This window comes from Opisthocomus hoazin, chromosome 1 (assembly GCF_030867145.1).
Source record: "Opisthocomus hoazin isolate bOpiHoa1 chromosome 1, bOpiHoa1.hap1, whole genome shotgun sequence".
NCBI lineage: Eukaryota > Metazoa > Chordata > Aves > Opisthocomiformes > Opisthocomidae > Opisthocomus > Opisthocomus hoazin.
The window spans coordinates 5,162,687-5,182,226 of NC_134414.1; the positions used below are offsets into that span (position 1 = coordinate 5,162,687).

The window sequence follows — 19,540 nt, forward strand, 5'->3', positions numbered from 1 at the left end:
GTCTTCACCTGTATTGGAGGAGTATGGGCTTTGTGGCACTAATGCTGAGATGTTTTGCTTTCAGAATGACCCTTTTTGGACGGCCGGGTCTCTCTCAAGGTCTGACTACTTGGAAGCTGCCAACCAGTCGGTCTGCAAGCTGGCAGACATGCTAGAGGTGATCAAGGACAACACATCGCTCATCCTGAACTTCCAGGACTTGCCACCGGCTCATCCCTACTACAGCACTTACATCAACATCACTCTGGAAACCATCCTAGCATCAGGAATTCGGCAACAGGCTGTGAGTTCTGTGGGGTGGTTGATGTTTCCAAAAATTGCTCTCTTTATGGGTTCCCCCAGTTCTGAAGTGTCTTATTTGATCTGTTGGAACATGTGACTTGAAATGCCACTTCATGCCTCCGGGCTGGTGGTCCCAGAGACTTGATAGCATCTTGGACCATACTCATAGTAGTATATCTAGTAGATGGAGGAAATTGATTATTCCGCTTACTCGACAATTGTGTGGGGCTCACCAGTGCAAGACATGTACAATTCTTCCAGAGGCCACCAAACTGGTCAGGGGACTGAACGTAAGAGGAGAGGCTGAGGGAACTGGGTTTCTTCATCCTGGAAAAGAAAAGACTTGGGAGACATCTAACAGCAGCTCTCCAGTACTGGCAAGGAGGTTGTTGAGAAGTTAGACCCAAGCTCTTCACTGGGCTGCGTGTCAGGAGGATGAGAGAAAATCATCATAAATTGGAACAGGAGAGGTGTTTGCTGGATATAAGGAAACAAGTTTTCCCTGTGAGGGCAGGCAAGTGTTGAGAGGGGCCAGGAGAGACTGAAGGATCTCCATCCCTGGAGCTTCCCAAGACACAACTGGACAAAGCCCTGAGCGCTGTGTTTGAAATCAGTGCTGGTTGGGTTTGTGTTGGAGTAGAGATCTGCTGAGGTCCCTTCCAACTGAGTGATTTGATAAGAGCCTTGGACATGAGAGAAGAAGCTGAGATCTGGAGGCCAGTTGCGAGCAGCAGAAAGCTCTTGCTGTCCCTCCAGCAGCTTGGTTTTAAATAATCCTCCTCCCTGGGCTGAGCAACTGTTTCAGCCTAGAATCAGCTTCTGTCTGGAGGAGAAATGAGTGTCCTGGAGATAAGGGGTCTTCAGCAAAAGGAGGTCTGTGCACCTGGAGGTCTGTGCATATGCAGAGATCTCTTCTAGACTTTCATTTCTGCCCCAGAATTGTCGTTGCTAGGTTATGCCAAGCATTTTCATTTCCAGCTATGTGCCATTGCAATCAGAGCCCAGCCAGCCTTGCTAGCAGTGTCATCTTTGACCACAAGGCTTAGATCTTCATCCAGCCCATCAGGAGCTCCCGCTGATGCAATCATCTCTTCTGGAGGAAGAGCACCACTTCCCATGTGTCGGAAGGGCACCCAGACCTAGGGTCTCTGTGTATCCCTTGGAAAACTTCTCTTTGTGACCTGTCTTGGGAAGGAAACCTGGTTCTTTCACTTGTTCTGTGCTCTCCCTTGACTATGGAATGGTTGAAAATAGCGTAGTGAGGCTGGCAAGTGGAATGACTACATCACTTGCAGCTCAGATATTTCATCTGTACCAATTAGGTGCACCTGCATGCAGAGATAAGTTCAACACCAGCTTGTACAGTGATGGGCCCAGGAGGTGCTTTTTTTAGCTTCCATCTGTCTTCCTAATGACAGACACTGCCACCCAATTTCTAATTAACTATGTGGCTGCAGTGATGATGTAATCCACAAGCCTCTGCCAGCTTGGCTGGATCCAAGGGAGGACCATGCTGTCTTCTCCTTGGATATTGGAATGGAGAGCAGGAGAATAATAGCTGAAACGTAGAAGAGGTGTTGTGCAGTGATATTTCTGACCCAGGGCTTATCGTTGCCTGTTGAAAATGCATATGGTTTCATCCGTACTGCGCTGATGCTTTCTTAGAGTGACACCAGGTCATCAAACATGGGTTAAAGCAATGCAATGCCCAGTGGTACTGATGAGATCATTTGCATGGCACAAGCCATGAAACTGCCCAGCTTGGTTCCTGCATCTGGCAGCTGAGCATGTTAACGGTGATTAATTTGACATGCTTTCAAAGCGTGGTGTGAGCTTAGGGAGATCTTTGCCCTGGGTTGGAGTAGATGTAGCCCCAATAAAAGAGGGTGGATGAAACTAGTCTTACCCATGGGATAGTGAGAGGCTTCTCCTGTGCATCCTGTTTGCACTGGCGGTTTTAGCCTCATGTCCTTAGTTCTCTTTGTGCCCTGAAGTGTGCAGGGAGGGCAGGTTTTCAAGGATACACCATGTCTCTTCTCATGAGCCCTTGGCCTGATCCCTTTGTGTCTCAACTCTTTTCACCTCCAAGATTTCGTGCACTACAGTCCTTTGGGCTCAGGGATAATCCTGAAACGCATTTGACTAAAGATGTGGGAGGCTGTAAGTGTCTTCTAGACAATTTGTGTGACAAAGAAGGCAGTCTCTCATATGATTTTGCTTCTGGCTTCGTGTAAACTGTCTGTCTGCAAAGCTGCCTGGTGTCACCAGCTTTGTGAACCATCTTTGCCACAGCCACCCTCTGTCTTGCTCCCTCCACAGGTGATGTGGCTGCCGGACACGGAGAGGCAGCTGGTCAGACAGATTGCGCCGGGTTTCCAGCAGACTTCTGGCCTCAAGCTGGACGCAGAGCACCTGAGGGAGAAGGGCATCGTGAAGCTCAACCTGCGTTACACCAAGGTCACAAACGAGGATGTCAGGTACAGGTCTCCATTTGGACGCCGCGTGATAGCCTGTGTGCTCCACAGCAGGTGTCCATGGCTCTGTGTGTCCTTGTGCCCTGCGTGCACCTTGGCCCAGCATTCAATCACAGAATCATTAAGGTTGGAAAAGACCTCTAAGATCACCAAGTCCAACTGTCAACTCAACACCACCATGCCTGCTAAACCATGTCCCCAAGTGCAATATCTACACACTTTTTGAACACCTTCAGGGATGGGGACTCCACCACTTTCCTGGACAGCCTATTCCAATGCCTGGCCACTCTTTCAGGAAAGAAATTTTTCTCAATATCCAGTCTAAACCTCCCCTGATGGAACTTGAGGCCATCGGCATCTTTTCTAATTGTCTTGTCTGCATAGAGGTATCTTTTCAGATGGACTTGCTCCGGAAAGCTTGAGCTGTGTGAGCTTGTCCCTACCCGTCACTCAGAAACCAAGCTGTTCCCAGGAGCAAAGAGCTGACTCTTAACAACTCCACATGCTAATTCAGTGTATGATGATCCTTTTTGAAATACAAATATAGGAATCATCTTATTCTTATTACACTGTCAGCTCTGGAAAAAGTGAAGGCTTTTCACACTGAGTTCCTCCAAGCGCAGTTTCATCCTCATTAGCAGCTGCCCTTTGCTTCTGTTCGTCTGCTTCAGAGTTGCTACCACAGAATTTTGATTAGTCCAAAACCTGGATGTGCTTTCAGAAATCTCTCTCTGCAGAGAATTCACCCGTTTCATTACTGTCCTTTTTCAGCTATTTAGGCTGGTCAGGTCTCCTCTTTAATGTGATTGGCACAGCATGGGCTTCCCCTTCTTCTGCCTGAGCCTGTATTTAAACCATGCAGTCTGTAGCTCCCAGCTTTGCCCCCTTCTTGGAAAGGGTGGGTTGTCTCTAGCAGAGCTTCTCTAGTTTTTAGAGTTTGAATTTTTTCCCCAAAGAAATACTTGAAAATGAAACAGGCTTGCAGAAGAAAAGAATCTTTGAAGGATTTGTCTTGCTGTACATTTGGGCTGGGAGCAGGGAAGAGCTGAGCCTGCAGCTGTTTGGATTCGTGGTCCTATTTAGTGTAATCCAGTGGTGTCTGCCAGTGATCAGTCTAGTTGCTCACCCATAAAACCAGGTCTGTGCTTCACCTGCAGGATAATTCCTGCCTGATTTTCCCCTACCTGCTTGCTTTATCTCTTGGAGAGTACCATATGCCAACTTCATCTATCCTAGCTCATCAATCCAAATATCTTGTTAATCCCACCTCAGCTGTCTCCAAAATCAAACCTGAGTGTTTCCTGAACCCTGAATACCTTGTAGTGCCCAGCCAAACGTTGCTGCATTCCTGCAGCATGAGCCAGAGTGGGCTCAACAAGCCCTGGTTTAACACAGTTCTCTCAATCCCTCAGAAATCAGTGTCTGGGTGTAACGTTGCTGTAACCACCTCTGTCCTTGAGAACCCCTTAAGCCTTTGGAGCAGCTTGATCACATTGTGAGCTTTGAGTTGTCCACATCTTGTACAGCAGCCTTCCACCTCAAAGTGCTTTGCAGATAATAAATTGCAAGGATTAATCTCTGTGCTGGAGATTAGTGATGCTTCTGCTTCGTAGATAAGGAAACAGAGCAGTTTATGCAAATAGTGTGGGTGCAGGGACTCCACTGTCAGTGCCTGGTTTGCTGCTGACAGCTCCAGTACCCCAGCTTGCAGTTTAAGCTTCTTAGAAAATGACCTCAGGAGATGAAGCTGTAACTCTGCGACTGTCATGAAGGGCATGAAGCTGGAAATGCAGTCTGTTGGTTCTTAATTGAGTAAATTGCCTATGAGGTGGTACAGGCATCTGAGCCAGATGTTAATTTTGCATCTATATGATTAGGCAGTTGTTATAAAAACATGCTGTATCCATCATTCATGAGAAGTATCTGAGATGGCCTGTGGTCTGGGTCAGATAACATCTGAGAAGTGAAGAAAGCATTCAAATTCAAACCATTTGATTGCAAAGCCCCCGGGTTGCTTATGAAGCGACCGTGCCATGTTAAGAAACCTATTTCATGCAATTCAAACCCAACAAATCTAGCCGTGATTACAGCGGTGGCAGGTGGCAAGAGCTCTCCGCTTGAAGGTGAGGGTCTGATGTTTGCTGGGGGACTAAGTTCTCATTCTGTCTCCTGGCAGGGACTATGCCATGGCGAACCTGAGCGTGAATCTCTACACTGTGAACGAGCCCTGGCTATACTCTATCCTGTGGTGTGCTGGCGTCCAGTCGGTCACGTCCGACAGTTCCCACGTCCTTCGCAAGGTGCCTTTTCCCATCTGGCTGATGGTAAGCACGACGCCTGGGAAGCTGCTGTGAACCCCTGGAAGGAGGGGGTGCGGTGGAGGGGTGTAGAGGTGGCCATTGACCACTGGAACTATAGGGCTAGTGGGTTTCTCCAGGAAGGTTGGGTTGGGTTCGATGTGCTATTGGGCTTGAGGGTTTTCACCCTCTGTGTGTCTGAGGTGCTAATGGATCAATGCTCCTCTTGCACAGTCCTTTCCTTCACATGGCCTTGTCTCTCCCCATACAGGGTTTGGGAGCCTTGGAGGTTGTGTTGCATGCCCCACTTAACCCACATGACCTTTTTATTTTCCTCTGATGGAAAAATACCTTTCCAGAGGTGCTGAGAAGCTGTTAGAGTTGCAAGAGAAGCGGGCACGCAGGTGAACCAGCAGACCTGGATTCTGTGTTTCAGGCAGGCTTCAAACCTAGCTTTTTGCCTACTTCTAATACTATAAGTTTTACCTCTGGCTACCCCACTGCTAGACAAGGAACAACCAGAGACCAAAGGTAGCCCCCCTTACCCATCACGTTAGCCAGTAAACTCTCTGTAAACTCCACTAGCACTTTGGGTCTCTGAACCAAACAGAAATATTCATGATGGACTAGAGGGAAAATGATGAAATAATTGCATCAAAGTATTCACAAAACAAGAGGTCAGCTGTGGGGGTCTCAGCACACGTGACAGAGGGGTTATTTTCTGACGACAGATCCCGGCGAGGGTAGGACAGGAGGCAGCTGTTTTACCTTCTGCCCTGGCAGATCTACTAGGGAAAAGGGAGAATAAGATAAGCACAAGGAGAATTAAACTTCAATGAGTTATCTGCATCTTTAGCTGGAGGCAGGACCTGAAGACTACTGCCTAGGTGGATGAACATCTATGCGTGATGTCCTCAGCCTTGAGCTTAACCCACTGCTTATGTCTGAACACAAATTCACACTGATGTGCGCTGAAGCTGGAGATTTGGAAATGGTTTTATTGGCAGAAGAGACTATCATCGTCTGAATGGTGCTGCTGCAAACATCTGTTCTCCGCTGCAGCTAGCAGGAGTGGTGTTCACATCACTGGCAGCTTTTTATTGCAAAAGCCCCTTTGCCAGCGATGAAAAGCAGCTGATGCTTGGAGCCCTCGGCCAAGGGCTCTCCCATCTGCTCGATTTCCAACTCTACTGTGAGTGCACGCTCTTATATCACCGCCAGCATAAAAATCCCTTGATTTCCTGCATATTGAAGTGCCTGGGTGATATAATCTAACCAACTTTGCCATCTGAGCCCTCTCCACCGTATGAGACACCGCTCAGAAGCTGGAGTGAAACGGTTGTTTCTGCCAGGCTTTGGCTACACAGTGCCCTCGGGGGCTTTGTTGGGCTTTATCGCCAGCAAATCTGTTCCGTTCACCCAAGGGCCATTTGCAATTGCAAAAATAAATTTAACTTCTGTTTCAGTTAAATAAAAGGAAAAGCAGAAAAGAAAAAGTGACAGTCTCTCTCCACTCTGCTCCTGGTGGAAAGCTGCTGGTAAGAACAGGGGCCATCAGACATGGCATAGAGAAGGGCTTTGAGAAGCCTGAGCTGGGGTTCAACCCCTGACTAGATGTCCTTAAAGCGGGTGCCCCATGTGAGACCCACGTTCTGCAATTCTGGGAGTCTCCCTCAGACCCAGGGTTTGAGTTGCTCTCTGCCCAGACAAATGGATGAAGGGTTTGATGGGCTGCAAACGTGAGGATTTCAGGAGTACAACTAATTTGGGGAAAAATTTATATATTAAAAAATAAAAACAATCCCAGATTATCCCACTGAAACAGCTATGTCTAAAAAGGCGAACTGCAGATGAAATATAGCAAATTCCTGAGTGGGTCTTGGTGTGGGTGAAGCAGGACAAGAAGTCATCTCCACAGTAGATATTTGCTGACCCATGCTCCCTCCTCTGCAGGGCTGAGGAGGCATTTGCTCACTGGACACTCCTAATAACCATGTGTGTGGAGTGCATGTCTTTGGAAAAATTCCAGTTTTCCCCTTTTGATCACCTTGAAATTCCGCTTTTGTCACTTATAAAACCTTGATTTGGTACCAAAAACTTCTCGTTTTGAGCTGTCTGCAGGACTTTAAAAAAAAAAAAAAAAAAAAAAAAAAAAAAAAAAAAAAAAAAAAAAGTGGTACCTGTAAACAAGTGCTGGAGTTTTCCCGGAAAGCTGTGTTTGTGTACATGTTGCTTGGGGTATATTGGAAATGCAACTTTTGCCCCACAGGAAAAACTTCTATTCATGTTCTTCAGGTGTGAAATACCAACAGTTGCATAAATGAAAAATTCAGATGCGTAGATTTCGTTCTACCTTCGAAGACTTGAGTTTTTATTCAAAATACTTATGACATTTTGCCGCCAAGAAAATGGGAAGCATCAGTTTTGTGCCTGTTGGTCTTCATAGATGTAGCAAATGTAACACTGAATGTCACCCTTCTGCAATTAAGCTGGAAAACACAAGGATTAAATCTCCATCAGAAGCATTGGCTAATTAAAGCATTGCCCTGCTGATTCTATGGTACACTTTCACAGGACAAATTGAGACGCACAACAATTTGCTGAGCAGAAAAACAAGTTGTTCTCTGCTGGGAGACAGAGCTGGCAGAGTTGATGGCTCCCAACTGGTTTTATCCATATCACACTACCACTGCATGAACTCATCTTTATGCATTATGTATTCTGTTTCTCTAATGAAATGTTACTTGTGTGCATTAACGTTGATGGTTGTGATGGATGGGACATCAGCAAGTTTTTCCTGACTGGGGCTAGTCCAGGGTTGGGATAGAAGTTCATTAGCATCACTGGTGGCTGTCCTGGCTAGGTGCCTTCTAAGCATCATCAGGAGCTGATTATTATATTATTATTATCTCTTTATTGTCTTTACTAGTGCTGGTCTTTTCTGGGCAGCACAAAAATCAACGCCAAGTACTGTGCTTCTCGCTGGGTTCAGATGATGGGTTCAGCTGGGTTTAGCTGGTGTGATGACCATTGGCAAATGGAGCAAGAGCTACCAGGACCTTAAAGGAGAGAAACGGAGACGTACATGCTTATAGCATGGGCACTGTGCAGAAAAGCTAACGTTAGCACTCAGAATGGACCCTGCATGTCTTGTGCAATGTGCAGGTATTTCTGTGTTTTCCCACAGACTTGTATTTCCAAACAGCATCTCACCCTCGCCTCGAGGTACAGCTGCGATAGGAAACTCTCAGCCCACAAAGCTCTGAGGAAATGCCAGCACGCGAAAGGAGGCAGAGTTTAAAATTATTCTTGTTTCAATTTTTTCCTGATAATGTCATTTTGGGTGACAGGTTAGCGTTAGAAATGTCATAAATGTTGTGATTTATGTGTGACCCCCGCAGCTCTGTGCTTTTCTTTATGCCCTGGTGGTAACTCTCACGACGTGTGATCGCTCCGTGATTGTACAAAGCAGAAGATTTAGGGCATGCTTCTGTTTTTTTTGTCTTCCAGCCTCCAGATGAATACCACCTAATCTGGATCACGTCTGATCTCATTTCATTTATCGTAATTGTAGGAGTTTTTATATTCCAGAAGTAAGTAGCATTGTTACAGCTCGACTGTCGTGTATTTGTGGCTTGTGGTGGTGTTCAGAGCGTGGGGTGGAGATGGGAGAGGAGCACCGTGCTCTTCAGGCACTCAGATTGCAATAGCAGGGAAACTGTTTATTAAAAATCACTGCAAAGACTGCAAACAATAATTCCACTTCTAAGATGTGACATTGAATTGGATGAAGTCACTGCTTTTTAGAAGAATGAGAGGTCTCAAAACAGTAGCGAGAGATGCCTTGCTCTGATCATAAATGAGTGTGGGGGAGAAACTGTAAATGCTTTAGGGAAATGGACATTGAGAAAGAGATTAAAATATTTTAAAGGAAGAAGAGGAGATGTTTTGAGATTTCACCATTATAGTCTTCGAAAAGAATATTCTGTGATTCTGTTATAGTTTTCTTAAATCAGTTTGTTCCCGTTTGGATGAAGAAATAGGAAATACTATGATTTAGCAAATCAAATCAGTTGCTGAGGGTGATGCACAGAGAAAGTCTCTCCACTTGCTAAAAAAAGGGAGAGCAAGGATTTGATGAGGGCACAGCAGATGCCCCTCTGCTAGCCAGCGTCCCTGAAAACAAACGTGGAGCATAAAACCTGGGAGCAGAATGAGTTAAGACACTGATAAATCGGGAGGAGGCAAATTGCCTTCCTAATGGTAGAGCTGGCCAGACCCTCCTCTTGATTATGCTGGAGGAAACCACGGTGTCCTCCCGGTGATGTGCCTTTTCTCTTAGGAGGCATTTTAGCTGTCAGCGGTGACAGTGTAATAACCCTCTCTGGGAAAAAGCATGAGCTCGGAGAGAGATGCGCTCCCTCCAGCGAGAAGCAGCAGCCTTCTGGGAAAACGTGTCGTTCTGAAATTGCATCCCCTCTTCCCCTGGCTCTGCAATCTCATCTGCTTTGGCACGCACAAACGACTGTCCCAGAGACATCAAGGGATATCCGCTTTCCTTCCTCTTGATATCCAAAAAGCCTTGGCATTAGGAGCAGCAATTTAATTTGCTTCAGCCTCATGAGCTAGTGATTTTGCTGTCACGTTGTCCCAGATCATCTGCTTTCTGCAAGCTCTCTCCTTCCCCTGGGAGCAGAATTACCTGGGTATTTTTGCCATGTTACAGTAGGCGATCGCTCCCTGCTAGCACCCGCACTGGATTTGACTTCAGGCCATACGTTGGGTCTGTTTATAATTGTGTCTAAATTCATGACTTGCACAGTCCCACACTGGTAGACCTGTGCCCAGTGGGTCCCCAGTTCCATTATGGGATAATGGAGTGAGCAACAGATTCAAAGCTCTCTTTTCAGATTAGATTTCTCAACAATTGATTAAACCACTAACCAAGAGGAGATTAAAATTTTTCTAAGTACTCTTGCGATTTGAATTGTAGCTGATTAAACCTTTCCTCCAAAGTGCATTGTGGCTGTGTTGTCTGGAAGCTTCTTCCACTCCCTCAAATTTGTGAGCTGGTTTAGTAAGAGACATCCCTGCTCTTCAGACCCTGCATTTCTCTGTCAGATACAGAGATGCACGGACGAGTCTGGAGACGGGGACTGACCTCTCTCAAGAGCAGTACTTGAAGGCCAAGGCACAGTTGTCTGCATCATCTCTCAAAGTTGGTTTTAGAAGGCTTTCCTGAACCAGACCCAGGAGACCACAGCTGAAGAAACTAAACTGATTCAGCATGCTGAGTGGGATCTTTAAGTCCCAAAGCAGAGTGAAATGATGCATGCTTGGAGAGAGGAAGAAGTTGCAGCTATGTGAACTTTGCAATAGCTGGACTCTTCCTTTCTGCACAGATTGAATTTCTTCCACTTTGGAAGAGGTTTGATGGAATAGTGTAAGCAAGGAAAGCATTATTGCAGGGTTTCTCTTCTACCCTCAGTCCAAGTGTGATGCAGGTGAGAAGAGCTGGAAACTGCCACCAGCTTTCCCCAGGGTCCCTCAACCTGGAGCACTGAGCTGCCTGCCCAGCCTCTGGACCTGACGCAGAAAGGCAGTTGCTCAGAGGGCTGGCCACGTGGGGCCCATGGGAGCAGGGCCAATGTCATCTTTTGGATCTCTCCTTTGGGACAACTCCACCTCAAGTCAGTAGAAGGAAGGAGAAGAAACTCTAGCACCAGGAGCTGGACCTTCTGCAGCAAAGGGCTTGCTCTTCCAAGAGCCTTGTGCAGGAGAGACCCATTTCCCTGCCCTTCCAGTTTCTCCACCACATGAAAGAACTGATAGCAGGGCTGAGGATGTATCAAAACCAAATTGCAGCAGAATTGCCCAACTACTACCTGCTGATGTGATTCAGCTCTGGAAGATGGGGCTTGACATTTGGCCTTCAGTGTCGTGGTTGGTTTTTTGTTTTGGTTTGGTTTTTTTTCCAAGTCCTTTTTGGGGCAAAGCAGAGCTGCCTCCTTCATGCAAGGATGAGGGGGCGGGTGGGAACAGAGCCACCGCTTCGATGTGCTCGTCCTCTCTCCTACGCATGGCTTGTCTCTTTTCTGTAGCCACGGGTAGGGATTGCTCCTGCTGTTCTGCTTCAGCCCTGGTGACAGGATCGTGGCATCCTCTCCGGAGGGGACGTACCAACTGTGATGACTTTTAACTGACCTTTTTTTGCCTCTTTGCCTTGTTTATTTTCTTACTGCTCTGACTGTTGTGCATGTTCCTCCTCTTTCTCTCTCTGCTGCATTCTGGCATCTCACAGCTATCACATGATCAGGTAATTCTGGTGCTTTCCTCCTCTTTCTCTTTTTCATTCGACCTTCCTTTCTCTCTTTCTTTCTCCCTCTCTGCTATGGCTTCACTGCAGATGGACAGGGCAGGACGCAGCTTCTCACGATGCTTTCAAACATCTGGCTTCACAGGGGGACCATAAGGGTCAGAACATTGCATAGTCCATAGCCATGAGCACCACGGGAGCCTGATGCTGAAGCCGGTGGATGTTTTGAAGGCAATCTGACCTTCTGTTACAATGGTCTAAGTTGCTGCCTTTTAAAACAACCCTATTCTGAAGGTCCTGTGGAGTGTTATAATTGGGAAATTCCCAGTGCATATGATGCTTTCTCCATGGAAATAATCCCACTGCAAAACATCCCACTCCATCCTGTATTTACCAGAGATTTTTGAGACCAATCTCTACTTTCTTTTGAATTGACCACCTTAGAAATGTAACCTGCTCAATTATATATAAAGTATCGCTTCTCTAGCCCTGGGAGTGAATTGATAAAGCTAAGAGCTGGAAAGCTTTGCCTCGTCAATTGCTGCACTCGGAGCCTGGGATCTTTCAGGAGTCTGTTCCCAGTGACACTACTGTGAAACTGGAAACGCAGTGTGAAAACAAATAGCATTGCACCCAGGAAGGGAATGAGCCTGGGATGCTGGATTTGAAGTGCCATCAACTGGAAACCCAGATTTCTCCTTGTATTGGCTGTTTTCTCACCAGTTGCACTCCTCCCTTTGGAGGGAAGCGCTGTCACTTTTCTGCAGTAAAGCCTTCACCGCGTCCGTACTTGGACCAAATTCTTCACGTGTTACCTTCTCCATTCCTTCCACTGTGTGCCATGGGGTTGGATTTCTGAGGACTTGGCTACTCCCTGTCTGTGCTTATCTGCCCACCCACCGCCTCAGGGGTTGGGGTTCGCCACCTGCAAGTATTCCCTGCTTCATGAGGTTCCTTGGACTTGGAGGCGTTATGTCCTTGTGGCATCTGCCCAAAACATGACCTGGCTATGGGGTTGGGCTGAGCTTTCTATGGGTGCAGGGAGGTTGGGTTTTTTCCTCTTCTTACCTTCCCTTTGCTCCCTGGCTCGTGGATAAGGAGAAGACAGGCATGGAGGAGTTGGGCAGGCTTTAGGCAAGAGCGGTTGCAGGATGGGGACTCTCTGGTTGTGGCTGGCTTGGCTCTTTGCTTGCTCCATCTTGTCACCTCAGTACCAATGAACCCCGTTTTCTCCCCCAGCTGCCTCTTTCCCTGCCATTTAGCATCTACTCTCCAAACCAAGGGTCCGGTCGTGGCCCTAACATGGTCTATGCTGTCTCTGTGTTGTTGTCCCAGTATTTTTTAGTCTGTTCCCCGCCCCGTGTCCGTCTGGTCTGCTTTGATACCAACCTCCCAGAACAAGACCTACCTGCTGTCTGTCTGGCCTTTTGGCACGCTGCTGTCCTAAACATGGCTGATCACAACAGAGTCCAAGGGGGTAGGAGAGGTGCTATTTTCTATTAAACAAGCTTTCTGGAGACCCAAAGGCTACTGAGCACAGCAGAAAACATTTTGTACACTGTTGATTGGAGTTGCATTCTGATTAAATGTACTGGTGACTCTTCTAAGAGGGTATTTCAAGGTACGCCTGGAAAATGGGGTCACCCTCTCCTAGCTTGTTCAATCAGAGCAATGCACCCCTCTAAGAGGAGTCATTGGAGTCATCGGGCCCTTCATGCATATTTAACCACCCTGGGTCTGACTGCGGCCACCATGGGAGATGGAGAGCAGAGAGCAGTGCTCGTTCCTCTTGGCAGGAGGAGAAGAGCCCTTGGTCCCTGCAGCCCTTTGAGGCTGGACTGTTTGTGCCTCAAAAGGGCCCATGCCCTCCATGGGACGTCTGGGACCTATGGGTAAGAGATCATCATGCCTTTTGGCCATGCAACCCAGCCCGGTGCTGAAAATCCTGATGCTGTGGGCTAAGAACAGACTCGTTGCAGCAATATGTTTTGGTCCTGATTATAGTTTAAGGAGAGTCTTATCCTGTGAGATCCTATGCACTCGCAACAACATTAACCTTAGTGGGATCTACCTGCATGGGACGTTGAGGGCAAAAATGGCTGTCTTCCAGGTCAGAGTGGCTCAGATGATGATGGCAGAAGAAAAATTTTTTTTTATATATATATTTTTTTAATACTTTAATGTCTTTTCTTCCTTGTGCTTCCTCTGTGTTCCTTCTGTCCATGGGTCTTTGAGTTGTGTTGTGTTGCCATCCCACCCCTTTTCTCTGTAGCAGAGCACCTGCCTTCATCCCTACCCCGGTCAAAGCCTGATGGTGTGGCATCACCTGCTGGGATTTGGGAAGGGAGTGGAAACCCATGAAACTGGCACCAGCTAGATTTTCCTGGAAAAATTGCAGAACCTCTTTTGTGGATGTTGCTGTCAGGCTGAAGATGTGTGGGACTCCTCAAATCCTCTGCTCCTGGGGCTGGGGTTAGAAATTTCAGAGAAAGGTGGTTATCACCCTGGAGAAAAAAAAAGAAAAAAAAAAAAAAAAAGAAATTATCTTCTTTTGTGTGGGTGAGCCACTAGATGGTGCCAGAAGATCAGCAACCCCATAAGCCCCCCTAAATCCCTGCTGTTTCTCCATCAAATAGCCTTGTAACATCCCCGGCTCCAGCAGGGAGAATGGATTTACTTGACAGCTTTCCTCTGTGGTCAGGAGGTAGGACAAATTGGTGGACTGTGCGCTATGAAAGCCTGACCTAAACGGCATCCCTTTGCAGTGGGATCTTGGGTACGGCTGCTTTGTCTGAGCCGCCAAGCCCTGTTTTCCCATATTGCAGTAGTAGCCTGCCTTCTCATGCCGGCAGCTCTTCAGCCAAGGGTCTGCTATAGGGCTGCTCCCAGGCTGAAAAACAGCTTTAAAAGCTTGAACTTGCTGCTATTGGTTATTACTGGCATCAGTAATTTTCTTTATGTGCGTTCAGTAAAAGGAATAAAAGTCTGCCTAATTTTAAGTCAAGCCAAGTTCCCATCAACCTCTTGTTGTTCACGTGGTGGAAACTTTCAGTGAACACTGAGTTTCATCAAGGCTTAAAATTTGAGGCTTTATGTAGAAATATTTAAGTAAATATTTGGCATTTGGGGATGGAAGTGCACTGGGAAATATGACATTTAAGGGCACTGTGCGTAACAGCTACCTGCACTGGGACTGCTTATACGTTCCTACAGAGCAGCTCTTGTCAGTGTCCTTTCTGTGTCTCTGGTTTAAGACCTTAAATTGTCTTTGAGCTCTCTTCTCCCACAAGTGTGAGCATGTCACTCAGTGAGGAAAAGGTTATGGCTTCTTTACTTGGTTTGATCTCTCTTTCTGTTCCCTCTTTCCAACCCCAAGAGTCAAAATAGCCCTACCACCTTAGGGCAGCTAGAGAGCTGATGTGATAGATAGGGGCTTGGGGCATCTGCAGTCCTTGGTGAAATTAATGGAATTAGGATGCTCAAGGTGGTTAAAGATGACCTGCTCATATATCTGTAGCCCTCTGAGACAATAATGCTCACCTCTGAACATCTTCCTACCATGTGGGGTTGTGTAAGTACAAGGGAGAAAAAGCATGAGGGTCTCTGGGACTTGTTGGTGGCCGTTTGCATTGAGGATGCTCCTGTGGTTGGGGAGACCAGCCATTGATATCCCCCTCTTGTCTTGCAGGTGGCGCCTAGGAAGCATCAGGACCTACAACCCGGAGCAGATCATGCTCAGTGCTGCTGTCCGCCGGTCCAGCCAGGATGTCAAGATCATGAAGGAGAAGCTGATTTTCTCAGGTATGGCTAGGTCTGGTCAGTCAGAGCCCTTTGCTCCATCCCTCAGCTATCGCCTTGCTCTCTGGTGATGGAAGAGATGGTCTTCATATGGTGTCATCATCCTGCTGGTAGGGCAGGATGGCTGGACCAACCCTGCTGCACTGAACCACTTGTGGGTTGTGGTCATGGCTCATCTATCTCAAACTGGTGCACGTCTGAGCACTGATTTGCTGAGAAATCCCGTGTCTAACTTCCCAAGTTGTGTCACGCAACTCTCACATTGTCCCACATCTTTGTGATGTCAACACTGAATTGTCAACAGGGTCTGTCAAAAGCTGTAAAACCCATTGAAACAATGGCATAGGTCACCACAAATAGTGGTGATGAGTTTGGGGTAGACCAGAAATTCGGTGACCCTGTGGATTGAGGCGTTACCCATATCCGTGTACTCCTCCCAGTGTTTATTTGTGTTGGAACATCTCACCCCCACCTCTAAGAAAGACCTCAGAAACGTGTACAGAGGGAAGCATCTAGCTTGAAAAGACTAAAGTTGGTGCGTGAAGCTGGAAAGCCCACATTTGAAGGAATGTGAATATAATCTTCCCTTGAGCTTTGTTAGGGGTTTTCTTTCTTTGCGTTTAGGGGCTGGAGACCTCCAGCAGTGATCAGGGTTTATTGTACCGGGCACGCCTGCAGCAAAGCGACAACTCTTGCTTCCAAGAGCTTGTTGTGTGAAACGCAGGCCTGGTTCTGCCCTCCAGAGATGGTGAAAACCATGTGTAAATCCAGAGAACCCAGAGAGGGAAAGCAGTTTGTCACAGCAGAATTAAATACCGTACAAGACATAAAACATCTCTAGGGGATTTTGTGGCTCTGAAACAAATGTTCTTGCTTAGGGTGGGTGTTTACAACTAAAATATTGGTGATTGCCTATTTTTCCCAGCAAAACCAATGACTGTAGGAGTTTGCCCTTTTTCAGAATGACCATTTGGGTGGAGATGAAGTTCAGGTATTTTGCACGCTTTTCTCAAAGGTGACTAATTCAGCCTTTGCCATAGCATCAAGTGTGTGGAGGGGATCCAGCTTTGCTTCTGGCGGTGGCAGGACTCTCAAGGTCTGAAATTTAGAGGTGAGCTCCTATTTGGAGACAGATCCTGTTCAGAACTGGTTTTAAATGGGTGCAATGTTGCTAAACCCAGGATGGAATCCCTGTAGGATCAGGTGGATCCCATGTGCTGGAATTGTATGGCTGCTCAGTGCCTCAGTTTCCTCATCCATGGGAGGGCTTGCAACCTTGTGACAATGTCCCTGCTTTCTCTACCCTCCCCAGAGATCAACAACGGTGTGGAGACCACGGACGAGCTGTCTCTCTGCTCCGAGAACGGCTATGCCAATGAGATGGTCACCCCCACGGATCACCGGGACACCAAGCTGCGGATGAACTGAGGGGCTCTGGTCCAGCCCCAGCGTGTGGCCACCCCTGCATTTGCTTCAGCAGTGAGAGCCGTGCTCTCCTGCTTGCTGCAGGATGGGGAACCTTTGAGGAACTGCTGGTTGGGCAGAGACCCCTTCCCATTCCCCATTGCTGGCTGCTCCACCTCCCTGGTTGTGAGGTTGGGGAGGCGTTTTTTTTGTAAATATGTAGAAAATCTGATTTTTTTTGTCTCTTTTGGGTTTTTTGAGTGTAATTTTTCCAGGGCATGAGTGGAAATACAGTGTTCATTAAATCCTTGACCTTATGAGTGAAGTTATTTGAATCTTGACATGACAGCCTGAGTCCCCTTGGGGGGGTTCTGGGAAAAACACGTTGGACGTGTCTCCCCTTTCTCCCCCTTGCTCCACTCCTCCCCTTGGTGCAGCGACTGTGTAGCTGAACGTAGTGATGTTCTCGTGAAGTGTCGTTTTTGTTATGTTTGGGGTTTGTTTTGTTTTTTTTTTTGTTTCATCCCCTTTCCTGGGCAATGAATTTTTGGCTCTAAAGAAACAGGAGGTTGTTTGGAGGAGAGAAGCTTTCCTAGCAGAGGCGATAGCACTGCTCTTCCCTGCTGAAGTTCAGAGCCGGGGAAGGGGTTGCACTGGCTCAGTCACTTGGGCACCTTCTCCCTGTCTTGTCCTCCTTCCCCAAAGCCTGGATGCTCGCAGGGGAATGGCCTTCTTGAAATGTCCTGCTGCAGTGTTGAAGGCAAGTCCTGAGCATTGGCCGTAGATTGGCCTCTGCTGGCAGCAATGCTTGGATTTTTTTTTCTTTTCTTTTTTCTTTCTATCTTCTACCTGAGTAGGGCTCTGTCAGGACCCCAGATGGCTTGCAAAAAGCAATGCCATGGACACCATCACTGCTCAGATCTGGCTGAAGTGCCTGCTGCTCAAGTGGCATTTGCAGTTGCTCCTTTGTTTCCCTGTCCTCGCACCCATGTAGGAAGAGGAGGTGGTGGTGCAGTGTGAGCTTCCCCTCTCTCCAGGCCAAGGAGATGCCCATGGGTGAAGGAGTTGTAAATAGTTTGGAAGGTGAAGCATCCCCAGAGTGTAATTTATTCCTGCAAGGAGACCTTTGCTCCTTGCTTTAGAAGCAGGGTCTTTAAAGCTGCACGTTCATGTCCTCCAAAGGAGGGACGGTCTTGCAGCAGATGCTGACAGGCTCATGAAGGCAAGAGCTCTCATCAGCATGTTTCCGATGCAAAAGGCTTTAAACCAAAATCCTAGACCAGAAGTTAGAAGATTAAAAAAAAAAAAAAAACAAAACTAATTCAGAAACCAAGTAGATGACAGTAGGATTTTATTCCCTCCCCAAAACAGCTCACAGCCAGCCCAAGGGTGGTCTCAGCTCTCTGCTCTTGACCTTCAAGGCCTTGTGGAGAGGAGCCTGTTTTTGGGTCACTCTGCTGTTCGCACGGAGCCGGTTCCCAAGGCAGCTGAAGCCAGCCGTAAGGCTGCTGGAGCTGTGAATGGGTCTTGGCTCAGTCCCCGTGGCCTTCTGCTGTTGGGTTGTTCCGTTCCTTGCTGCATCTTGGTCGGCACAATGTGAGAAATCCCATTGAGCACGGAATTTCTTTGAAGCTTGGTGTGCACTGCTTGAAAGCAATGGGACCATCTGATGTGTCTAACGTGGATGGAACGGGAGCTGAGGCAGAGTCTTTGGGTGCTGACTAAGCTGGGTTGTAGAGCCCATGAGTGTCTGGGAGACGTCACCTTGCAGAGGAGAAGGTGGTCTGGGGGCTGTTGATGTGCATCACGTTCAACACAAGAAGCTGGCTTGGAAAGGCCAGAGACAAGCCACAATAAAACCAGCCTTGAGCAGTTTGTTCTTGTTTTGGCAGCACTGAGCTGCTCTAATATTTTTTATGCTGTACTCCAGTAGCGTTTTGAAACCCCAAAGTCTTGGGCTTAGTGTGTAAGAACTGGGGGCAAAAGTGGCCAGCTTCTCTATGTAAAACAAAAATACCCCTATTAGTAATGAAAATGTGAATTGTGATGCTTTGATGAGCACCTCCTAAGCAGTGCAAATCAAGACTTTGATTTGTTTGCATCTACTCTGGGTTTTTATGAATGCAAGTGGAAGAAGACCCTGGTCCATGCTTCCTCTTGCTTTCCCCAAATACTGTCCTTCTATATGGTATCTCTCAAGTCTGTGAAACACGGTGTGTTATTTCTGCAAAATTGCAAGGTTTTGGTGGATTTGAAGGCTTTTGAGAACAGGGTTGCTTCTCCCTTTCACGTGGTGCTGTATTGAAACATTCCCAGTGGATTGTCATTGCCAAGTGAGAGATGTTGTTGAGATCTCAGCATCTGTTGATAATCACCTGCATGTTCTGTTTTTATCCTTGGAGATGACTTTATTGAAAGATCAAGTGCTTAAAAGCTTGGAAGTGTTAAAAGCAATCCAACAAAGTAAATTTCACAATTCACTTTCTTTTTTTATGACGAGACCCAAACTTTAATCGTAATGCACTGACTGTTACCATTATTGTCCTGAATATTTGCTACCCTTTTTTTTTAAAAAGGATGATACTTTTTTGATGAAAATAGACCTAGACCAAAATAAACTTTGCAATGCTCTGTGAAATAAAATGTCAGTATTCCCCTGCCAGTCTGTGATGTTGTCGTGTGTTCTGGGATCACTTGCATAATTATGATACCTTGATCTTTTCTCTGTGCTTCTGCTTTTTTTGTGCTTCATGAGGAATCCAAAGGTCTGAGCAGGGGGAGGTCTGGAGCTCCATCCTTGAGATTGGTACAGTTGTGTTGCATCTCCTCTTGATGACACCAAGCTGAGTGGTGTGGTTGAGACATATGAGAGACAGGATACTGTCCAGAAGGACCTGGGCTAGCTCAAAAAGTGGGCCCGTGGGAACCTTATGAGGTTCAACAAGGCCAAGGGTAGTATCCTGCAGCTG

At 47.1% G+C, this 19,540-nt stretch overlaps 1 protein-coding gene across 3 annotated transcripts in view; it reads left to right on the top strand.

The window, feature by feature from the left end:
• The window catches only part of GDPD5 (glycerophosphodiester phosphodiesterase domain containing 5), a 191,619-nt gene extending 172,386 nt beyond the window's left edge, over positions 1 to 19,233 (top strand). For 2 of the 3 annotated variants that reach the window (XM_075415515.1, XM_075415522.1), the window contains exons 11-17: positions 65 to 283; positions 2,602 to 2,759; positions 4,933 to 5,080; positions 8,564 to 8,646; positions 11,355 to 11,369; positions 15,058 to 15,170; positions 16,480 to 19,233. In XM_075415515.1, the coding sequence (XP_075271630.1) occupies positions 65 to 283; positions 2,602 to 2,759; positions 4,933 to 5,080; positions 8,564 to 8,646; positions 11,355 to 11,369; positions 15,058 to 15,170; positions 16,480 to 16,595 (852 nt within the window). In that variant the 3' untranslated portion in view covers positions 16,596 to 19,233. The remainder of the gene's footprint in view (positions 1 to 64; positions 284 to 2,601; positions 2,760 to 4,932; positions 5,081 to 8,563; positions 8,647 to 11,354; positions 11,370 to 15,057; positions 15,171 to 16,479) is intronic. The other variant, XM_075415533.1, reaches the window with a different exon arrangement.
• Positions 19,234 to 19,540: the final 307 nt, after the last annotated feature.